This window comes from Lemur catta, chromosome 13 (assembly GCF_020740605.2).
Source record: "Lemur catta isolate mLemCat1 chromosome 13, mLemCat1.pri, whole genome shotgun sequence".
Taxonomy (NCBI): domain Eukaryota; kingdom Metazoa; phylum Chordata; class Mammalia; order Primates; family Lemuridae; genus Lemur; species Lemur catta.
In genome coordinates, this window is record NC_059140.1 from 77790717 (window position 1) to 77814653 (window position 23937).

Below are 23937 nucleotides of genomic sequence, written 5' to 3' on the forward strand. Positions count from 1 at the left end.
GACTGAGACTCACTGTTGGACGCTCTCATCTGCCGCCGGCGTCCCACGCGGTCCAGCCCAATGGGGGTGCTCTGGGAAAAGGTGAAGGGCCGGAACCGGGCCGACACGGCCTTGTAGGGTGGCACCTGGTGAGCGGGCACGGGTGGCCTGGCTGCCGGCTGCGGAAGGGAAGCAGAAAGCTGTGAGAGGTGCCAGGAAGTGGCAGCTCCTGCAAGCAACTCACATGCACAACGCTCGCACCTCGAAGCCACTCACAGATGTGAGGTGGTTTCTCCAAACCCTGCCAAGAGCTGCAGGCTGCACCGAGGCTCGGTGGCGATTTGCTATTCTACGGTTTTTAGCAATCTATTATCAGCTCACCAGCCTCGCGGCATCAAACTTCCTCTCATTCGACAGCCACATGCCAACAGGTAACCCTAAGTAAAAGTGAGGTGTCTGAGAAGAGCAAGGTAAATTCAGGAAGGGGTAGAGTTCTCACTGAGACGCAGGGACAGAGGGTTAGGAGGATGCCTGCCCAGGAGCTGAAGACCCGGCCAGGGTGACAGACTCAGTCCTTGCCTGTTACTCAGCCTGGTTTTACTCCACCCTGCAGACCCTCTTACTGAGCCTGGCACCTGCAGGCCCTGGATGAGGATTTGTGGACCTGAAGACAATTCCTGCTTCACTAAACTAACATGACAGTTGAGCTTTATTTAAAAGAAGAGTTGGCTTTTCACGCATTCACCCAGGTCTCTTTAGAACTGTCTACAATGCCCTTCTGGTTTTCCATAGTAACGATCCCTGTAACTATGCAGCAGAGGCCCGGCTGGGTCAAGCTTTCCTTAGGTTCTCTTAAGATTTTCCCACCCAACTCCTTGAATTAGGTTACAGTGCAGAAAATTATTTCATTACATTCCTTTTTGATGCTCTGAAGTGAAATAATTTCTAAACACTTTAGATCTTTTTTACACTGTGTTTTGAGTTAAAATAGATTACAATTTGCTTTAGTTCAGAATTATTTCCTAGCAAGTGGAGCATCTTAAAACAAAACAGTCCTCAAAGATTTCATGATATTCTTTGACTCAGTTTGTTTTTACCTTAAGAATTCAATTCAATTCAATTGAATTAAACAAGAGTTTTTGAGTGCCTCCTATAAACCACTGCACTGGGCTTGACAGGGAGAATGTAAACATACAGTCCACTACTAATACTGTATAGAACTCCCTTTTTAGGAGAATTTTACAGGTTATTTATGACATCAGGTAGCAGGTTTAAAAATGAAATTGGGCATATGCATTACTCACATACTGTTCTGCGAACATCTGACCACGACCAGGGTATTAGCCTTGCCAAATACGTTATAGGCTTCTCCAAAACAGGGCCTTTAATTAAATGTTTTACATCTTCAAAGTGCTCACTGGGTACCTGATACTTTCTGAATTACTAAAATATACTAAGGGACCAATGGTAAACGTTTAATCTATTGTCAAACCAGTTGCAAAGTTGCAACTTGAAGATAAAGAAAATGGTAGAAAAAATTACTTTCTTATCTCCTAAAAAAATACACATCTTTATTTTCTTCTTTCCATTTTAACAATGGACCACACTTTCTCTTTTAAGAATTACTTCTTTTAGGAAGCTCACTAGATATGCACTGCTACCTTCCCCTGGTTAAAATCTCAAGTTATTCAGAAACAAATGGCAAACGAGTGAGTTTCACATATTATTGAGATTCCAGGAAAGAAAGAAAGATTAGTAGGAGGCGTCCCCATGTCAGGTGGTTAGTCTGAATTCATGCATGTTTTCAACAAAGTCAGGAAGAAGAGGCAGCGAGCGGATGACGTCATCCTTGAGGGAGAGAGGAGGAGGAAAGGCAGCATCCTGTTTAGCTCGCAGGGGGACAAAGGCCAGGAGGCCGGAGGTCTGTGCCGGCGGTGGGAGACGCACACCAGGTCTTACTTGGGTCAGAAGATTCTCTATTTCCTCCGTCTGGTTGTTCCCGTAGAAGCTGACCCCACCTATCACGGAAATGGGGCGTCTTCTCCGAGCTCCTCTGGGGCAGCCCACGGAGGTGTTCTGGTCTGCAGGGCCGCCAGCGGCCACGCTCGCCTGGGGGTCCCCGTCCACTCGGTCCTCCCCCTGGGGGTCCGCAGCAACGGAGTCTTCAGGAATAGACAGGCTGCGGCTGGCCAGCTGGCCGTAGTCGGAGAGGGGCCGCGGCCGGGGCCGCCGTCCAGAACCCCATCTCCTCCTGCTGATTCTCTGTGCCTCCGTCCTTTCCTCCTCCTGGGACGAGCCTGGCCTCCAGGGGTCACCAGCGACAACCTTTTCAAACGTGAACAGGTTAGGTGAGCTCAAACACCCAAGAAGGTGTTAAAAAAGAACTAGCTGTATGTATTCCCCCCCAACCCCAGCTCTGCCTCGGGGCTTTCTTGTTTATTTAAAACAGTGATTTGTGTAATAGACAGTGAAAATACAACTAAAACATGGATTAAAATAACCAAATCCATCTTTCATTCTAGGCTGAATCAAAGCATAATTTAAATAGTAATGTTTGGTATCCAATGATGAGCTGTGATAAAAGACATTAGGAAAAGGAGCACCATTGTGAGTTTATAAAATGCACTCTGTAACTAGGGTAAGTGTCCCCCAAAATATACATAACAGCCGCCTGGGGGCCCGAAGGTCAGCCAGGAGGAGAAATGAATGAATGGGCGATGCTACCCACTGCTGCCCTGAGGGACCTCCTCCCAACCGTGTGTACCCAGCAAAAATAGAAGGTGCCTTCAGAGGACTAAGTGCACGGCTGTCAGGACCCAACACCCAGCACTCGGGACCCCCTGGCTCCTGCCACAGCCTCTGGGCAGCGGTCTGATGGGGACAGCGCTGACCTAGGGTCACGGAACTAGAGCAGGCTACTCACTGGCTGTGAGAGCTCAGACAAGTCACAACCAACTTTTCCGGATCTCAGAATTTAGTTTAGACTGGACAATCTCACAGCTCAAGACTATGATCTTAAATGAGGCAACACTTCTAATTTTTCAAGTAATTTTTTCAGAGGCAACACAACATACTGGAAAGACACATGAGGTTTGTCATGACGGTGATGGTGTCGGGGCCGTGTAACCTCAGGCAAGTTACCGGACTTCTGCAATTTGACTCTGCAACTCTTCACTGGGGAATAGTAGGTCCTTGGAAGGATGAGATGCCACATAGGAAGATAGCCCTTATCAGCGGATTTAATTATCGTTCTTGAAAAGCTGTGCCGAAGAGTAACTGTCCCCAGGGTTCAAGCCTGCCTTGAGATAGGGCTATCTCGGCAGACCCCTCAAAGTCAGCCCTGTGGGAGCCGAGCCGGCGGCAGGCACCAGCCGCAAGCCTGCAAGGATGCCTGGGCACCTGCAGTGCTTCCATCCCTGTTCCTTATTTAAAGATAAAAACAAAAAGGGCTGTCAGGCCACAGGCACAGGGAGGACAAGCAGAACAGCTAGGAAGGCAGACTCTGACAGCGGGGCTGCAGCCGGGGTCCCTGGAGGCGCCTGCAGAGCTGGCGACGCAGCCCTGGAGCCCTGCCTGTCCCCAGACTGGCTGGGCCTGAAGAAGGGCAGACGGTGGGTGGTGGTGGCCCAAGAAGACACACCTCTGGCCAGTGAAACGGAGACCTGAGACCTGTGACATAGGCCTCATGGCTTCCAGCCTGATGTGTCTAAACGCTCAGTAAGACCTTGTTCGGTGAAGAAGTGACGAGAGCGAGGAGGCAGGAAGGGACCTATGGGTCCTCCACTCCAGCCCCTCGGTCCTCACGTTAGGAAAACTGAGACCTAAGGAAGCGAATGACTCGCCCAGGGCTACACAGCCAATTAGTGGCAACAAAGACACAAAAAGGTGGGCCTCGTAATTTCTGTCTCAGAAGTTTCCCCCAAAATGTCACATCATCACCTCTGCTCCAAAAAAAGGTTGTCCTAGCAACCTCCACTGACGCTGCGATTCCTACCGCCTGGGGTGCTGTCATTAACCCACATCACCACAGAGGGGGTACAGAATAGGCCACTGTGGCATGAAAATGATTTTGAGCTGAAAGCATTTGAGAATAGGCTTCTTTTCTGAACTCTGTTATTTGCCTAAAAGCAGAGCCTCCCGAAAGAACTCAACTATCATAAATCCCCTCCGGGGAGTTGCTTCCGCCAGGGAAGAGAGGAGAATCCACAACTAAACATTGTCATAAAACCATCATGTCTCTCATTCGTTCTCCTAAAAGCCCATTTATATCTTTCCTAAAAGCCATTTGTTTCCCTGTAAGTCCCCCCCCCCACTAAGATGGTACATGAGCCTCCAATTCTAGCTGCCTCTTTGAGTCACACTTTTCTGTGAACTCTCTTTCTCTTTCTGTCAGACACACACACACACACACACACGTATAAACATCTGTCTTTTGTCAGTTTAGTTCACACGTCCCCAAGAACTGAGCCTAGAGGAGAAGTTTTTCCTTCCCATTATCACCATCAGAAAATATGAGAAAAATCATGGAAAAGCTAATATTACTTTCTACGTAACAAAGGAAAAAGATTATTATGAATACTTTAAATAAGTTACTGAATCACATGGCACAACTTCAGTACACAGTGAGAATAAACCCAATTATGTTATTAGCCTGGGATGAAAAGGTTCAAAAACAACATGCTAGAAAAACAGAAGTGCAACAAAATCACAGGCAAGAAATGTAACTGCTCACAAATGTGCGTGCAGTTTTTTGAGGTTTTTTTGGGCATCTTGGTTTGTTTTATTTTTGCAGCTATCCAACATGCAGCCTGCTTTTTCTCAGTGGTGCCCAAAATAAGGGAATACTCTGGAAAGTGCCTGAGGCTGGGTATGGGAAGGTGTGCTCAAAGCAGGCCTGTATACAGCAGGGGACAGGGCACAGGATTATTCCTTTAACACATCATGCCTCAGTGTCAGCACAGTGGAACACATGTAAAGACCCTTTACTTTCAGTATATATACAGTTTCACTGAAGATATAAAAGGAGAAAACATGCCCTCTGAAAGGTCCCAAATATTCTAGGAATAGCAAAAATCAGGTATCAGAATAACACATAAAATTGAAATGTTTGTCATTTTACTTCAGCAAAACTATAAAAGGAAGGATGGGGGGAAACCCTCAGATTTAAGCTCACATTCAAATACTGATTCTTAGCCAGAAGAGCATGAAATTCCTTGTCAAACAAATCTGAACTTTGATGGGTCGTCCAAAACCAAATCCTTAGGAAAGCTTATGGACTGCTGGAATGCTAGCAGGTTCCCTCCAGGGAATACAGCTCGACTGTGATTATACCGGGATCCACAGACACACACGTGCCCACAACCAACCTTCTCCAGGGAGCTGAGAACCTACCTCAGGCGTGGGCAGGGGGTGGCCACAGACACACTGAAGGAGCAGGCAGCTGACCACGTCCATGTTCTCTGGGGTCCTGCCTGCATGGCCGCGCCACAGCTCTGCCCAGTCCAGTGGATCAATCCCGGCTCTATCAGCTTGAACAGCCAATTCACACCCAAATCGTAAACTTTTGTAAACAGACTTTTCAGTGGAGTCCCCGCCCTTTTAACTCTTGCTTCTCTGTATATTTTTAAGTGCTTTCCTTAGTATTATTTCCCTATACAAAGTTTCTTTTTTTTCACTTTATGAAAACAAAAAGCCAATATAGACTTTGTTACCTCCAGATAGACACTTCAAAACAGATTTATTCATTTATTTTTTATTTTTGAGACAGAGTCTCACTCTGTTGCCCAGGCAAGAGTGCCGTGGTGCACAGCAGCCTCAAACTCCTGGGCTCAAGTGTGATCCTCCTGCCTCAACCTCTCAAGCAGCTGGGATTACAAGCACATGCCACCATGTCCGGCCAACTTTTTCTTCTATTTTTAGTTGCCCAGCTATTTTTTTTTTTCTTTTTCTATTTTTTAGTAGAGATGGGGTCTCGCTCTTGCTCAGGCTGATCTTGAACTGCTGAGCTCAAACGATCCTCCTGCCTCAGCCTCCCAGAGTGCTGGGATTACAGGCATGAGCCACCGTGCCCAGCCACTTCAAAACATTTTTTTTTAAAACACAGTGAAAGCCAATTATTAACTTGATTTCAAATATATCTAAACAGAAAGAAGCCTGACCTAAATGAAGTATAGAGGGTCAAATGGCAGAGCATTGTGGGTTGACTTGTGTTTCTGAAAAAGATGTTGAAGTCCTAACTCCTGATACCTGTGAATGTGACTTTTTATTTTATTTGGAGACTGGATGTTTGTAGATGTAATCAAGTTAAAATGAGATCACCCTGGATTAGGTGGGTCCCAATCCGATGGCCGGTGTCCTTACAAATAGAGGGAAATTTGGACCCAGACAAATACAAAAACAAGCCCCGGAAGAGGCAGAGATCGGACTGGTGCATCTCCAAGCCAGGGAACTCCAAGACTGCCTCCAACGACCACACACTGAAGAGGCAAAGAAAAACCCTCCCTTAGTGCCCTGGAAGGATTACGGACCTGTCGGCACCTTGATTTCAAACTCTCGCCTCCAGAACTGTGAGAGAATGAAACGTCTGTTGTTTTAAGCCACCTCGTTTGTGGTAATTTGTTGTGGCAACCCTTGGAAACTAACACAGTAAGGAAATTCAGAAGAAAATATTATGGGCAAGGAAATTAAAGATACTTTATGAATATTTGAAAAAAAATAAAGCAAAGGGACTCTGAACAAGCCAAAGGCTTTCTGAGGATGCATGTTAATACAACAAGCTACCTTCCCGGGTTTCTCCTAGGGCTCCACAGTCCTGGACGCCATAGGCAACTGCCGTGGTCACAGAGACTGAGGTGCGCAGGGAAAACACCTGGGCAGCCGAGGCTGCAGACGACGGCAACAACGGCTGTAATGAAGTTGCAGTTTTTGAATGCCTACGACACGCCAGACCTGTGCCAGGCACACACATGGCCTTATTTAGTCTTCACAACCACCCTGGGAGGCAGGTACTACTTGCTGCATTTTACTGATTAAGACATTGAGGCTAAAATAAATAAAATGACTCGCTCACATTAATGGAGCCAGAAAGGGGAAGGGCCCATTGTACAGCCCAGTCTGTTTGGTTCCAAACCTCTGTGCTTTCCATTCTGCAAGGCTGCATCCCTGGCATATGCTTTTGCAGAAGGAAAATGGAACTTTGTAGGTTTTCCTTCCCTTAGATAGGACGGCTCAGAGGGAGGAGAGAGGGAATGACAGTTATCAGAGGCTCTTGTAAATACATGTGCCCTGGGCAATCTGGTGACATCTACAGACCTCTTCTCAGAATCCTATTTTTACATGCACAAAAGAACATGAGAGGATCGCAGAGGTAAGCTGATGGAGCTAATATAGTAATGTATGCCACATGTGAATTAGCAAGACTAGTGCTAGGTCTAATAACTGCCACATTCTGAAGTACTGACGAGTATAAGAGATATCTCAAGATACCCACTGAGCTCAGTGGATCACATCTGTGAGCCCAGAGACTCGGGAGGCCAAGATGGGAGATCGCTTGAGCCCAGGAGTTCAAGGCTGTAGTGAGCTATGATTGTGCCAGCCTGCGCAACAAAGCAAGACTTTGTCTCTAAAAAAACTTTTTAAAAAATCATCAAAACCTGTTATATAATGTAAAAAAGATCTGTGATCAGATAATATTACAGGTATTGTTGAAGCTGCTCTGGTTTGATGCTCACATTCATAATTGAAGGAAGTGCTACATTTTAGCTACAGGCTAATAAAAATAAAATCCATACTTCCTGATTTCTACCCATGTCCTTGGATAAACCCAGGTTAAAACTCCCAGGCCAGATAGACAACATCACTTAAGAGTAGCCTGTAGGACCAGCCATGTGCTCCAATTCCAGAGAAATGAAAGTTTAGGCCTCCTATCTTACAACATCAAAAAAGTAGCATTTCACTAATTAGAACTGTACCCCATTACCTAATTTCCCTTAAATGAAAATTAATGTGTCATAATTAAAAAGACCCTGCATGGCCCATTTTTTTTTCTTTTGTCTCTGGTCTCTGATTTAGTAAGGCCCATTTATTATGTGTTGTAAATATATGGAATGCATAAGATCCCACAAGAATTACCACATTCTTGTGGTATTTTTAACACCAAAGGGGTAATGTGTTACATTTACTTAGAAATCTTAAATTTTCACATTGCTTTCACATATACCTAAAATTATATTTTCTGATAAGAAGACATTCTTATACCCATTTTAGAGATAAGAAGGTAATGGATTTACTGAAAGATAAGAGCAATGCAAGACAGTTCAGGCACTTTGTTTAATTTCATCTCTGCAAAGCTGGCACTAGACATGACCCCTCTATTTGCAGCAGGAGGTAAGAAAGGTGCAAAATGGTTTTATGGTTTATGGCAAAAACCCCCAACAGCAACTTCCAAAAACTAGACCACCTGATGCTGCTCCCCGAAAGCCTCCACGTGCCCATCACTGACAGCTCTGCACTTGGGCTTCCTGCTGCTCTGCGGTTTTCACTCACCGGTGTGTGTTTGTACACGGATGTGCCCACCTGTCTGACCCTTCCACCCTGCCTCCTCCCAGCCCACATGCCTGCCTTCACTCCTTCCTCTGCTCCCTCCCTTCTCTCCATACCGCCTTGACCCTTTCCACTCACCTGATCATACGTGGGACTGCAACAGAGTCAATTTTATTTCATTTACTGAATCACATTTGGTTTCTTATCCTTAATTTTTATAACAAGTAGGTGGAACAATCTTTCTGTCTCCAAAGTCGCCTGTTGCTCCTGCAGCCCCCGATGGGGTGTGTGTGTTTGGGGGACAGTGGAGGTGAACTAGCGCAGGACCAGGGAGGGGCCCTGGAAATGGGCCCGCCCTCCACGCAGGTGTCCCGAGCCCCCCTCCCCCGACTCTTTCCCCTGGTTCCTGTGTCTCTTCCTACATCACCTAGGCTAGCTGAGAAACAACCAATGTGAGGGGAGGGAATTTCTCAAGAGCAAAATTGCCCAAGCAAGTGGGAGGAGAGCAGGGGGTGGCCTCTGACCAGTTCTGAAATAAGTAAATAGCAAAGCACCCTCCACGTCGCTGAGCAATGCCTCACAGAGGTGCGTGTGCAGGGTGGCTCCGCTGCACCTGTCAGGGATTCCGCTAACCCTTTAGGGTTTCCACTAGTTCAGGGACCGTCCTGAAAAGCGACAGACACCATCCTTAAACCATCTCTTCTCAGGACAGATTTGGGCTTGGCCTGCGTCTAGACAGGTCCTGAGCAAGAAACAGACCAGGCATGTTACAGGAGGGTAGAAATATCATTTACTGTGTTAGTAAATGCATAGTATTACTGTGTTAGTCCTCCCTTGGCTCTTAGGCAAAAAATAAATAGTAATATTAACGCTGTATTACATTCTTACAAACATGCTGCATCTTTCATTTAAGATGTAAGGTTTTAACCTGTAAGAATCTTCAGTGGTTGGTGGAATTCTGATAGCAAATGAAACACGAGTGACTCACCGAAAGCTGTTCTGGAATTTTTAAAGAGTCTCCAAAAAACAAAAAAATAAGAAACTACTGTAATCTGGAAAGCTGTGGCCTTGTCTCTGGGATTCAGGAAACAGTTCGGACATTTGTTAAACATTTTTGAACAATTAGTGTTTCTTATCTCCCTGGAAGTAAAAGCGAGCCCAGTGGCAACATTAGATGTTTCAGTCGTCCTTGCATGTGTAGAAGGGATGATAAAGGGGCTTCAGCCACAGCTGGTGAGCCCGTGGCCTTGCCACCTGTTTCACAGACTGATGAGGTCATTTATTACAAATGCAAACATAGTCAAGTTCATAGAGAACACCTAATACTGTTATCCCAGTTCCATGAACATAAAAAGCACTTAATACTATTTAGGAAAAATTGAATCACTGTCGTACACTTTGAATACTAGATAGAGAAATCAGTGCGGCTGAGCTCACCTCCACATGGTGGGGATAAACTCCGTGCCACCCCCCTGCCACATCCCGTGTCCCTGATCTCTCCTGCCTCCCCTACATCAGAGGGGCTGTCACCACCAACACGAACCCCTTAGCTCACTGCAGCCTCGAACTCCTGGGCTCAAGTGATTTCCCACCTCTGTCTCCTGAGCACCTGGGACTGCAGGTGTGCACCAGTGCACCTGGCTTGGAGTTTATTTCTTAATGCTGGTTTTGACTTTCATCGTAGAGAGAGGGCAAAGGGAACGGGGAGGAGAGGAGAAAGGGAATGGGAAGCAAGGAAGCAGGTCCCAGTGTCTTTTCTAGAGGAAGCAGATGGAGAAAGGTGTCTGTTCACAACATCACTGACATTTTAAGGCACCGCTGACAGCACAGGCATCCAAATCCACAGGCCAGGTGCCTTTAGAATCATGACACCTGAAGGCTCCTGGATCGGAATGCAGAATTACACTTTTTATGAATCGATTCTCCCCCAAACTCCTTTTTTACTTTAGTTAGGATACCCGACACACCCAGTCACCACGCGCCAGGTGTCCTAACTCTCCCTCCTCTTCGCGCTCCACGGATAGACAGTCCCCACACCGTCAGTCATTCAACGCCAGGAGGAATCTGTTCCCTCCCTCACTCAGTTCAAGCCCTCGTCGTTTCTCATAAACTACTCCAACAGTTTCCTCACTAGTGCCCCTGTCTCTAATCCATTCTCCACTCTGCTACTGAAACACGGATGTGATCAGAGATGGGCATTACCTAGACCAGAACCCCGGGCCATTCACCAGCTCATCCAACATGTCTTTCCACCTCTGTCTCCTGACAGGATCATTCTCCAGCCACGCCGAAGGCCTCACCATTTGCTATGCATTTACCTTATGCAATTGTACAATTGTACTGTGCCCCCCTTGTCCCCAGGGGATCTGTTCCCAGACCCCCAGTGGATGCCTGAAACCATGGATAGACTGAACTCTAAATATACTATGTTCTTTCCTACAGATACATACCTTTTATAAAGTTTAATTTACAAATGAGGTACAGTAAGAGATTAACAACAATAACTAATAATAAAATAAATCAATTATAACAATATACTCTAATAAAAGTTATATGAATGTGGTGTTTCTTTCTCTCTCTCTCAAAATACCTTATTATCCTGTCCTCAGCTATTTTAGGACCACGGCTGACCATAGGTAACTGAAATCGCAGAAACAAAAGCTTGGGTAGCGGGGCTGCTGCAAATGTTGCTCCTTCCAGGATACCATTTTGACCCTCATCATCCTGGGAAAGTTATTCTTGAACATTCAGTTCAAATATCACCTCTTGTGATATGAAAACTCCATAAACTCCCCTGGGCTCAGACAGAGTAGCTCCTTTCTGTGCCTTGGTTAAAAGTATAGTTTGCACATGGTTTTAATATTTGCATAGCATTTATTTATCTGAGCATCTCATGAGAGAAGCTATTTAGATTCTTTCAAACTGTTTAATACTATCTGAAACGCCCCACAGTCTACAATAGTGCCTGAGAAATTTAAACACAAATTAAAGATGTTTCTTGAATGGGTAAAGGGACGAATGGGTGAGCTGACAGACAGAAAAGTAAACGAAGAAATGGCCAGTCTGGATGGCAAGGAAGCTGGGCTCACCCTCCATTCACATATGATTTTATAAATAAACTTACTTTCCTCTTTTGAAATTACTGATTGAGGACCACCAAGTATTTCAAAACCAATGACCATGTTTTAGATCAGGAAGTCACCCATCCCATCCCTGTGTCCCTCATCAACTACTGGAATTCTATGCCACCTTGCAGACAAACTGACTGCAACTCTCCTTCCCCAGCTATCAACAATCCTGTTCTGGGCTGGGCGCGGCAGCGGCTCACACCTGTAATCCTAGCACTCTGGGAGGCCAAGGTGGGAGGATCCCTTGAGCTCAGGAGCTTGAGACCAGCCTGAGCAAGTGTGAGACCCTATCTCTACAAAAAATAGAAAAATTAGCCAGACACAGTGGTGCACACCTGTAGTCCCAGCTATTTGGAGGCTGAGGCAGGAGAATCGCTTGAACCCAGGAGTTTGAGGTTGCAGTGAGCTATGATGACACCACTGCAGTCTAGCCTGGGAGACAGAACAAGACTCTGTCTCAAAAAAACAAACAAAAAAAAACCAATCCCATTTTGAAGGTGTCCTATTCAATCCCAGACATATGAGGATCAAGGTAGTGGATCCTTGCCAACAAAGAAGTTTGCCATTGATTATAAGTAGACTGTATTTCCCCTGCTTGAAACCTGTAAGGGTCCAGTGTCTACCTGAGAAGTAAACACCCACCTTCGCTGTGCTGAGCACCAAGGGCACTTCAGTCACATGGACTGTCTGTACAGGGGCCTTCACAAGGCGAGGCAAGATCCGGAGACAGCACCAGTAGTGTTTCCTTTTAATTTCCACCAAGACATATGAGAATCTAATGTGTCTACTGCAAAATAGCTCGAATAGGTTTAATTAAAAACTTGGCAGTGAAAGAATCACAGATGAATAATTTCTACCACAAAAGGGTAAACATACAAAGCCAAATACACAACAAATCTTTGCTATAAGTAAAATATATAAAAATTTATAATATACGTTAGAGAATGGGGATATAGTCCCTTGCCTTAGTCACAAACTACATTGAGGGCTCCAGCCACCTGTCCCCACCTGTGGCAATGATCTACAAAAATGGCACAGATCTGGCCCTGGAGTCACCCTGGAGTCCAAGGTGGCTTGCTTCCTGTGCCATCAGGTGAACTACCAAAACAAATGGCCAGAAAAGGGACTGAGGCACCTCAGTTGAGCTGTCTAGCCCATCCCAACTAGCCAAAAAAATCCAACCTAAAAAGTCAAGAGGAAGAACTGATTTGGGCAGGGATAACTGCAGCAGGAAGTGTGACCCAAGCTCAAGGGAAAGACGGCTACACATGGAGTCAAAAGAGAATGTGGAATGAAATTTTATCAAATAACCATGATACCAGCATTTGAAGCATGGCCTTAACCTATACCATCTCATTGTTTGTGAGCAGTAAAATATGCATAAGATAAAGTTTATCACTTTAACTATTTTTAGGCGTGCGGTTCAGTGGCATCCGACACATCCACATGGCTATGCAATCATCACCACCATCTCCAGAACTTCTTTATCTTCCCTAAATGCATCTCTGTACTCCTTAAGTACTAACTCTCATTCCACCTCTCCCCACTTTCTGGCAACCATCATTCTCTAATAGTTTGTTTCTATGAAGGTGACTACTCTAGGTACCTCATATGAGTGGAATCATACAGTATTTGTGACTTTTGTGACTGCCTTATTTCACTTAGCATATCCTCAAATTTCATCCATGTTGGAGCATGCTTTTTAAGGCCAAATAATAAAATTCATTGCGTGTATACAGTGTGTATACACACTATATTTTGTCTATCCATTCATCTGTCAGTGAACAATTAAGTTGTTTCCTCCTTTTAGCTCTTATGAATAATGCTGCTATGAACATGGTACATAAACATCTGCTTGAGTTCTGATTTCAGTTCTTTTGAGTATATACCCAGAACGGGAATTACTGGATCATACAGTAATTCTGTGTTCAATTTTTGAGGAAACACCATATCATTTTCCACAGTGGCTGCACCACCTTATACTCTCGCCAGCCATGCACAAGTGTTCCAGTTTCTCCACACCCTTGTCAACACTTTTGTGTTTTCTGGATAGTAGCCATTCTAATGGGCACAAGGTAGTATCTCATTCTGGGTTTGATTTGTATTTCCCTGATGACTAGTGATGACCAGCACCTTATTGCCATTTGTGTACCTTCTTTGGAGAAATGTGTATTGCCGTCCTTTGCTCATTTTTTAACTAGGTTGTTTTGTTGTTGTTGTTGTTGTTGTTGTTGTTGTTGCTGAGAATCTCATTTAATTTAAAAACTCTACAGTAGATACTTTTAACTCTACTTTACTGCTAAAGATTAAGTAATTCCACCAGAGATCAGGAAACTGGTAAATGGTGAGACCGCGACTATGCATGCTAGACCCCAAGGCAGATGCAGTTTCGAGGCCCCCTTCCTTCCCCATTTTGAAGACTGGCTGTAGGCCCAGCTCTGATAGTCCTTTAACTTTTCCAAGCCTCAGTTTTACTCCTCTGTTAAAGCAAAAACAAAAATAATATATGTTACAGGGTGGCTGTGAGAATCAAATGCAACAGTGTTTCGTGAAGAACTTTTATCAATTAAAAGTTAATAAAAGTTTTTATTTTAGAGATAGGGTCTCACTGCATTGCCCTGGCTGGCAATGAACTCCTGGTGTCAAGCAATCCTCCCACCTGAGCCTCCCAAAGTGCTGGGATTACAGGCATGAGTCACTGCACCTGGCCTTCAGCATATTTTAAACAAAATTTGTTATTGCACCATTTCTTGCCTGAAAAGCTGTGATCTCATTTGTTGCCAAAGGTAATTTTTATCTACAGGCATGTATATCTAATTGATAATATTGTTTAATTTTTAAAAAAGATTACAAGCCATCTTTATTCCAGGAATGCCTCTCTTGCTTCAATCACAGTATTTCTCTGCTAAATCATCTATCCTGGTTAACTCAAGCACAGGATTCTTCATATCTGGAGGAGCCCCAGCCTGGACAGTGGGTCTCAAAGTTTAGTGTGGCAAAAATCATTCTCCTGGGTTGCTTGTTAACAGTCCAGGTTGCTGCCTCTAACCACAGGGACTCTAATTCAGTGGGTCTAGGTAGGGCTCAGGAATCTGCACCTTTAGCTTGCACCCCAGGTGGTCTTCATTCCAAACTTAGAGAAACTCTTGCCAGAACTTCAGGAGTGCATAATTTGCAAAGTTTACCTGGACTACACTGAAGTATCTGACCAAAGGAAGCAATTTTAATGATAACAATGATTATGATTATGAAAAAAGCTAACATTTATTAAATTTACTATGTTCCAGACACTGTGGTGTCTTACATGCATTATTTCATTTCATACTGGTAGATACTATCATCTCCATTTTTAAAGAAATTGAGGTTTAAGTAGATCAAGTATCTTTCTTAAAGACATACATACAGCTGGTTAGTAATAAAGAAGGACTGTGCAGCCCTACTGCGTAGTCCAACTACGGTATCTGACCCCATAGAGCTTCCCAACCACTTTTGTTGGGACTGATGGCTGGCAACCATGTGGATCCTGGCTTCTAGGAAGTTACTAGATCAGTGTAGGACAGAAAGCAGAGCCGTAAGTGTTGTGCCCTCTCCAACCCAGCCGCCTCTCCCTCTACTGCTGTACCAAAAGTCCTCCCCTTAGCTTCACTGTGATTTTTCTAAATGAACAGAGCATTCCAAATGGTGGTTCTGTCCTCAGATTGTTAGATGTAGAAGAAAAGGGTGATGTTCAGTTTATATAGTGACTTGTGGCAATTTGCACTCACTCTACTCTGCCAAAGAAACCATGGTATTCCTTCCAATTATCACGGCAGACACATCAAAATGAACATGTGTCACCAAGCCAGCTGGAAAGTAATTCCCACCTGGGACTCTCTTTGATTTTAATTATTATAGGGAAGCTCAAGAAGAGAAAAATAGAACAGGAGACAAACATATATATACTGGAATCAAATTCTTAGTCATCAAGCTAAAATTTCCCCCTGGAGACCACTGAAATTTACCTTTCTGTATTTTAGGACTCCAGCAAGGTCTTACTACATCTCTCCTATGCACGAATTAAAACAAGGCAATAATTAAGAGAAAATAAGAAAACTTCGGCGAATATACTATAGTATTTGTTCACATCATTTCATTTAAGTATTTTATAAGCTTTAGAAAGTTAATATGGGCCGGGCGCGGTGGCTCACGCCTGTAATCCTAGCACTCTGGGAGGCCGAGGTGGGTGGATCGCTCGAGGTCAGGAGTTCGAGACCAGCCTGAGCAAGAGTGAGACCCCGCCTCTACTAAAAATAGAAAGAAATTATCTGGCCAACTAAAAATATATATATAGAAAAAATTAGCCGGGCATGGTGGTGCATGCCTGTAGTCCCAGCTACTGGGGAGGCTGAGGCAGGAGAATCGCTTAAGCCCAGGAGGGAAGCCACGGCACTCACTGTAGCCTGGGCAACAGAGCGAGATTGTGTCTCAAAAAAAAAAAAAAAAAAAAAAAAGTTAATATGCATGGCATTAATGTGATACAGTGTATCACTTATAGTTAATTATTAATGGTCATTATGGTAATTTCTATAAAAGTTGGCAATTGATCTCTTGCTCACGTATATGGGTGTATGATTCCAATTCCCTCTCCCCCTTTGTTTTTAATGGAAAAATCTTACTTGATGACATTTCGCTGGAGAGAAACTATTCTAGAAATGAACCACTGGAAAGTTCAAAACTGTTTATTTTCTTTAGATTTTTAGAAATAAGCTTAGAAGTGGTTTTTCAAGTTTATAAAGTTCCACATAGCCCGTCAAACACTGAGCACCCATTTAGAAATACTTTGAAACTTTCCACAGGAAAAGATGTATCTTTTTAGATAATAATAAGCATAAACATTTCAGAGCAAGTGGAGGCTTCTCTATGAGAAACTGACCTAGAAAATGACTCCATTGTTAAATTATAAAGCTACTTTCACATTTAGACTCATGATCTCAATTTCTATGATTTAGTATTTCTGTAAAAGACTCTTTTTCACTTTAAGAATTTTTCTCACACAGAAGGAGAACAAACAAATACAAACTAAAAATACCCTAGCAGAAACCAAACATAAGCTAGCACAAACATGACTAATAGAAAGCACATTAATTCTCTTCCCCCCACACTAACAAGCCGCCCATGAGAGGATAGTATCTGTTGCATGTCCACCCCAGCTGCTATTTAGGAAATACAAAACACTGACAGTCATCACAAGGCTGATATTCCTGTTAAAAAATGTTAAGTTCATTAGAAAAATAGTTTTTAAAAGCACAAATAATATCTTATTTAAAAATTATCTTTCCAACTATAATTATAATTTTTGTGATTCAAACTCTAGGACCTCTTTGTCAGAGAAAATGCATGTGAACCCAGTGAATATGGGAACTTACATTCTCTGTAGCGTAAAAACCATGGACAGCTCAATAAATGGAGGTGGGAGCTTGCATGTTCATATGCAGAAAAGGGAACCTTCGCATTACATACAAAAACAACCAAAAATGGAGCACACCTATAAATATAAGTGCTAAAACTATAAAAGGTCCAGAAGATAACATAGGAGAAAATCTTGTGATCTTGGGATGGGCAAAGATTTCTCAGATCCAACACAAAAGCACAAAAAATTGGTAACTAGATTTTCATCAAAGCCGGAGACTTTTGCTCTTCAAGAAATATCATTTAAAAAAATAAAAAGACAAACCAGATTGTGAGAAATTATTTGTAATTCCTATGTGATGGTTAATCTTATGTGTCAACTTGACCGGGCTAAGGACACCCCAGATAGCTGGTAAAGCATCATTTCTGGGTGTGTCTGTGAGGGTGTCTCCAGAAGAGATGAGCCTTGGAATCTAATGTGGGCGGCATCATGCAATCCTTGGAGGGGCCAAAGAGAACCAAATGGCTGAGGAAGGGGAATCCTCTCCTCTTTCTGAGCTGGGACATCCACTTTCCCCTGGCCTGGAACATGGGACCTCCTGGGTCTAGGGCCTGCAGACTCCAGGACTGACAGCAGCACCCCCACCCCCCACACCCTGTTCACGGGTCTTCAGACTGAAACTGAGCTACACCTCTGGCTTTCCTGGTTCTCCAGCTTGCAGACGGCATATCTTGGGACTTAGCCTCCATCATCACATCAGCCAATCCCCATAATAAATCTCATATACATCCTACTTGCTCTGCTTCTCTAGTGAACCTTGAATAATACATCATATATCTGATAGAGAACTTGCACCCAGAATATATAAAGAAATCTTAACTACACAATAATAAGATGACAAAGAATGCAATAAAATTATGAGCAAAAGATTTGAATGAATAGGCACTTCACCAAATAAGATATATGAGTGGCTAATAAGCACGTAAAAAGATGTTCGACATCATCAGTCACCAGGGAAATGCTAATTAAAGCCAAAATGAAATATCACTCTACACCCACAAGAAAAGCTAGAATCTAGAACTGACAATACGAAGTAGTGGCAAGAAACTGGGGAGAAACGGGAACCCTTACACAGTGCTGGTGGGATCTGAAATGGTATAGCCATGTTGGAAAACAGTTTGGCAGTTCCTCAAATAGTTAAATGTGGGATTGGCATATGATGCAACAATTCCACTCCTGGGTGTCTATCCAAGAGAAAGGAAGTGTATTTCCACTTAAGGACTTGCATGAAAATGTCCATTGCAGATTCGTTGCCCTTATGAAGCCTTCCTTGATTTGGCACATGGGTGAGCACTGCCACTCTCTGAAACCCACGGAATTTTGCTTTTACCTCCTTTGCAGGATTTAATCCATTCTGCACAGTTCTCTCATGATTAAGATACATCTGGGCTTGTGTAAAACCTCCTTGGCATCGCCCACATTCCCCATAGAGCCACACCTGGTAGGTGCTCAACAAATTTGGTTTGGTGCACTACTGAATGACCACATAAATGTTACATTACAACTTAACTCTCGCATGTTTTTTAAAATTAATGTGATGCCAAATTAATTGCTGAAGAATTTCCCAGTCCCCCATAAGACTCTAACACAGCATTGTATCAAGAGAGTTATGGAAAAAAATGACATTAACTCCCCCCTGTCTTAAAAAGCCAAGTCAATCTAGGATGGAAAAATCATCTAAACTGATAGTGACAACCACACAGTGGCAGCCACTGTTGAAACAGTGGGCTAAGTGTTTAACGTGCATAATCTCATTGGTTGTTACACGCCCTCCACAAGCTACCCTTGAGAACACTAGGGCCAAGAGATGTTCAATAGTTTTCCAAGGCTGAGAATCTTTTGAATGGCATACCAGGGTCCCACCAAACTAGAAACCTTTACCAACAGACTGCACCTTACCAACGCTGCCTGGAAAGGGGTACAATTGGTTCTCCTCACTTAAATGGGCTTTGTCTACGGCATATTTCAATGCTCATGAACTACTGACTCTAGACTGCACGAGCAGGAGAGGGTCCCTTTCCTCTGTGCACTGGTAGGAAAACAAGCACTACTAACACTCCAGACTCCTGTGCTTATACCTTTACAAGAGAACAGGTAGTACTGTCAACGAGTAAATGCCAAACCGCATTTTTAAACCAGCTGACAAGTCCAGGGACTTCTCAACAGACCACTGCTCTTACAACAAAGCTCACCACTAGGTGGCAGGAGTATAACGCGCTTTACAAATGAAAGTGGCGTGACACTTTCCCAGCTCTTTTTCACAGTGATACGCAATCTTGTTAAACTGCTTATGATTTTTCAAAAATTATTTTGCCATTTTGAGACTTGTATGTTATAAATTACTCCAAGTAAACATTATTCTTCCTTATTGAGACTGTATTTACTTTAACACCATAATATACACTGATTTGAACATTTTCACATTCAAAAATAAACACAGCTTAAATTCGCTTTAAACATATAAGTTGAACTATCCTGTCAACAAGCTAGAAAAAAATAATACACTATATTAAAATATAGTAATGGTGGAAATTTAATTTTGTAATGCAAAATATATATAAAATATGTATAAAGAGGCTATATTAAAGTATATATTAACATAAATATATACATAGAGGCAAAATACAAATAGACAAAAACTTTTAACTCATGAAGGTTGAATTCCTGCATTTTGCAAAGTGATTTTTTGTTTGTTTCCTTTAATTTGTAATCTGTTTATCAATATCAAAATAAAAGACGTTTCAGGTTATACTTTTCTGCAAGTAACACTGAAGGTTGCCAATGTATAAAATGCAAATTGTGTAAAACCATCACTATATTTTCTCATTTTCACATATACATTAAAAGTACAAGAGGAAGCTTGATGTACTATATAAGAATTTTGAGGCAATAAACACAACTCAAAGTGATGAACATCTGAAGGCAAATTTGTAGAATTATCAACATGTGTGCACCTTTAATAAACTGAATTTCAATATAATTGTTTCTTCTGTTTTCTGTCTTTGGTGATCCTTTGTGGGTAGAAATTAAATTATACATAACTAAGAATAGCATATATACATACAAAACCATAAAATGGTCAAAATCACTCTGGCAAGTAGCTGATTAAGTAAGACAGTAACTCTTGCTTATATTTACTTAATAGGCACTGAGGAATAAAATATTTTAATGATTTTTTTTTTTCTTCTACTAACTCTGTTAGGCAGAAAATAAAATCCCACCTTTAACATAAAGAACCCCCTAGATTTACACAAATCTTTTTTGGGGGCAGGAGAGTTACAAACTATCAGTGGGGCAGGCCAGGGTGTTTAGTGGAAGGAATGTTATACTTCATCTCACCCAGGAATGAGTGATGGTTTTGGCCAATTATACAAACCAGAACTGGCAAAATTGGGATTCCTTCCCAAGGCTGGCAACTAGTCCTGTGTCCATACAACCGTTTCACAGGCTTTTTTCAAAATATGCAAATGAGTACATGGTCATCAATATTCAAGACCTCTGAAAGACAGACTGGCCCAAGCTCTCCATGCAAACCTGAAGTCACAAAGAGTAAGGCAGCCTCACTTCTCTCTCTGGCTGCCCAGGGACCCTCGGCGCCAGGGACCCTTGAGGCTGATCCAGGCACCCTGAAAGTATTCTGTAATAGTTCTACTTTCTAGGTTTTTCTAGAAAGGTTCTACCATCTAGGTCTCTCTGTATTGCAAAGGTCAAAAATGGACAGTCTAGAGGCTGTCCTGGCTCCCGAGTTTGCAAACCTTGCTGTGCAATCATTCACCCGCATACTTTAAGAAAAAGTTGAGGTCCTCTGCAAGGATTGGTGCAAGGGGATTATTTTCTATGGCAAATGCCAATTCATACCTGCAAAATAATCTGGAAATGTATGCAAAGAATAATTTGCAATATATACACATGGATGCATTTCCCCATCTTTCAGCTATGTAAGGTAATGACTGAATGCATTTATAAAGTGAAAATTGTACAGTAAAAAGCTGTCTGGATGTTTGACAGGATATGAAAAGAACATTGCTCTTGTAGCCCTGACAGTTATTAGCTGATTCAATTCATGAGATGCTTATGAGCTACTCTAAAAATAAGTACAATAACCATCATAAAAATCTCAAGCATCATTCAGAGGTTGACAGGTACCAAACTGCACATTCCTAATTCATTCCCAGGAAATAAAACAGACTTAGTACATGTAATGATCTCTTAACACAAAGGATTTCACTTTTATGTACTCTGCTGGAAAAGATATAGAAATAGCTTAAAATATAAAGAAGCACGATATGGGTAGTAAAAATCGTTTCAAAAATGAAAAACTCAAGAGCACCTAATGGCTGTATGGAGTGGAAGAGAGGGCTTTGTCAACATTTTTGTCCCCAAGAATCTAGCACGAAGCAGGTGCTCAATCAACATCTTTCGAATGAATGGTGTAAACGCCATCTAAGGGAATTTCACACATTAGCAATTTGTTTCAAAAGAGATAGAGATTACTTCTGAACTTGGTAAACAATGACTTGAGGACTCCCGTTCCCACTAATATTTGCGACAGCAACATGATCAGCACAGGGCCGTTGTCCTTGACAGGTTCAGGACCAAGGGCAACACCTGTGCAGCACGGACGTGTCCAGGTGACATAAGAGCCTCACTGCACAAGTTCCCCTCCCACAGAGGGTCACCTAGGGGAAGACCCTACCTCAGCCCTTACCTCCTCCTTCTTTTCCTCTGGACTGGCCGCCTGGCCCAGGCTCAGCTGAGGGTCCCCGCTGTCCCCATCACTGCATGTGGTTTGCATGGAACCCTGGGGGGACGTAGGCTCCAGCTCTCTCTGAGCAGGATCCTCTGCCCTTTCTTCACTCTCCACTGAGCTGAGGGACAGTGCGCTGTGGTGGTTGGGGCAGTTGGCACTTCCTGCTCCTGGGCTCTTAGGGCTCTGGGGCTTGGGCGTGGTGGGCCTTAGAGGGGTAGGAGGCTGCTCCAGGTCAAATGTGAACCGGCTGCCAGCGTTTGGCTCATCCGAGTCTTTGCTCGACACATCCTGGGCGAGCGAGCTTGATGAGGAGCTGCTGGCACAAGGACCGTCACTTACTGACGCCCGGGAGCTTTTGGCTTCAAGAGGAAACACCGCCGTGTCGACGTCCATGCGGGGACCCTGAGGAGTGGCCGGGCCGGAGCCAGGGGCGGCGGGGCAGGGGGCGGTGGCGCCGGGCGCGGGCGACGCGCCCCGCCGGGGGTCCCACTCGGTGCTGCCGGACACGCGGCGCGAGTAGTCGTCGTGCAGCCTGCTGTGCAGCCGCAGCCGCAGGACGGCCTCGCTGGGGGCCGGCGCCGCGCTCTTGGGGCTCTCCCTCTTCCAGGCGGCATCTGTCACATTGCTGACAAGTTTCAAGACTCTGTCGAAGTCCTTGGCCCTTATCGGGCTCTTCCAGCGCTTCGTCCTTCTCTCGGCCGCCCCGAGCGTCTCGGAGTCGGCGGAGGAGCTGCTCAGGGTCCTCTGGGGCGGCGGCTTTCCGTGCGCCCCTCTGAGCTCCGCGAGGTTGGAGGTGGACTTCCGCTTGAAGGAGCCCTTCTTCAGAAAGTTCAGGTTGTCCGTGCTCTTGCTCTTCCTGCGGATGACGCCGCTGCCGTCGGGGCCCCTCGCCAGCACCTCGCACAGGGCGGGCTCGGGGCCGAGCGCCGACAGGGGCCGCGCGGGGGCCGGGGGCGCGTCGACGTCCCGCAGGCTGATGCGGCCCAGGCCGTAGGCTCTGCGGATGCTGCGCGAGCGGTGCGTGCTCCGCTGGAAGGCGTCGTCGCCGTCCTCGGGGTCCGAGCAGTCGGACGCGCCCGCGTCCCCCGCCCTGGGGCCGTCGCTGGCCGATCCCGAGGAGGGCCACCTGCTTGCCCGGACGCCCAGGACAGCGCCGTTTCGGGTGAGCTTCCCGGGGTCATGCTCCGGAGCCTCCACCTTTGAGGCATCTGACCCCTCTCGGTGCTGAATTCCCTGGAGGACGGAGGACTTCAATTTTTTAAAAGATCCCATTTTCCGGAAGGAGGCGAGGGCGTTCCAAGTCGAGGAGTTTCCCACCAGCACAGCGGGGCGGGGCCGCTCGGGGTGGGCGCTCGTCCTCTTGCGGCTCACCGAGAAGAGGCGCACGAGCTTGGAGGGGCTCCCTCGGGCTTCCTGGGCGTCCGCGTCGCTGCCGCGACAGCCCCCGTTCTGCCACGCGGGGGACGTCACCATCTTGGGGTCTTTGGCGTCGGACACTGAGCAGATGGGTGCGGCACCTCGCCCGTGGCCGTTCTGCGCTGTTGTCATGTTCCTGGGCCGGGGCGCCGGGGGCCACAGGGCGGCGTGGTTCACGGCCACACGCACAGCGGTGTCCACTGGCCCCGGCTCCAGACCTGCATCTCCGGGGCGGCCGCCAGCCTGGCTTTGCCACCCACTGTGCCCATCGGGCTCCTCCGCGGTGAACACGGCCTGCAAGAGAGAACACACAGGCATTAGCCATTTGCCCCCACAGGGGCCTCCATAAACAGGCTAATTATTTTGTTTAACAATTGCTAATAGAAAAAAGGCACGCCCCGTGACAGTGCTGATTAAATAAAAACTACTTAAATTAAAATTTTACTTCTTTTCCTCAATTCATTTAATAAGAAACTGAAAGGAAGAAGGCCAACATATATCCCTAAAAAGACAGCGATGGGTTTTGCGTTCAGTATGATGGTAAACTCTTGAATTCATTGAAACCTGTTAAGTAAAACTTGCAAAACTGGGGGAATGAAAATATCAAGGCATTATTCAAGACCGTGTCTTCCCTTCATTAGAAAGAAAAAGAAAAACTTATGAAATACCAAAAG

General features: G+C 44.7%; 1 protein-coding gene across 2 annotated transcripts in view; it reads right to left on the reverse strand.

Moving 5' to 3' along the window:
- Positions 1-23551, reverse strand: part of SPATA13 (spermatogenesis associated 13) — a 66577-nt gene extending 43026 nt beyond the window's left edge. The window contains exons 1-3 of one of the 2 annotated variants that reach the window (XM_045566745.1): positions 21806-23551; positions 1939-2304; positions 14-158 (exon numbers count right to left, since the gene is read on the reverse strand). In XM_045566745.1, the coding sequence (XP_045422701.1) occupies positions 14-158; positions 1939-2304; positions 21806-23395 (2101 nt within the window). In that variant the 5' untranslated portion in view covers positions 23396-23551. The remainder of the gene's footprint in view (positions 1-13; positions 159-1938; positions 2305-21805) is intronic. The other variant, XM_045566744.1, reaches the window with a different exon arrangement.
- Positions 23552-23937: the final 386 nt, after the last annotated feature.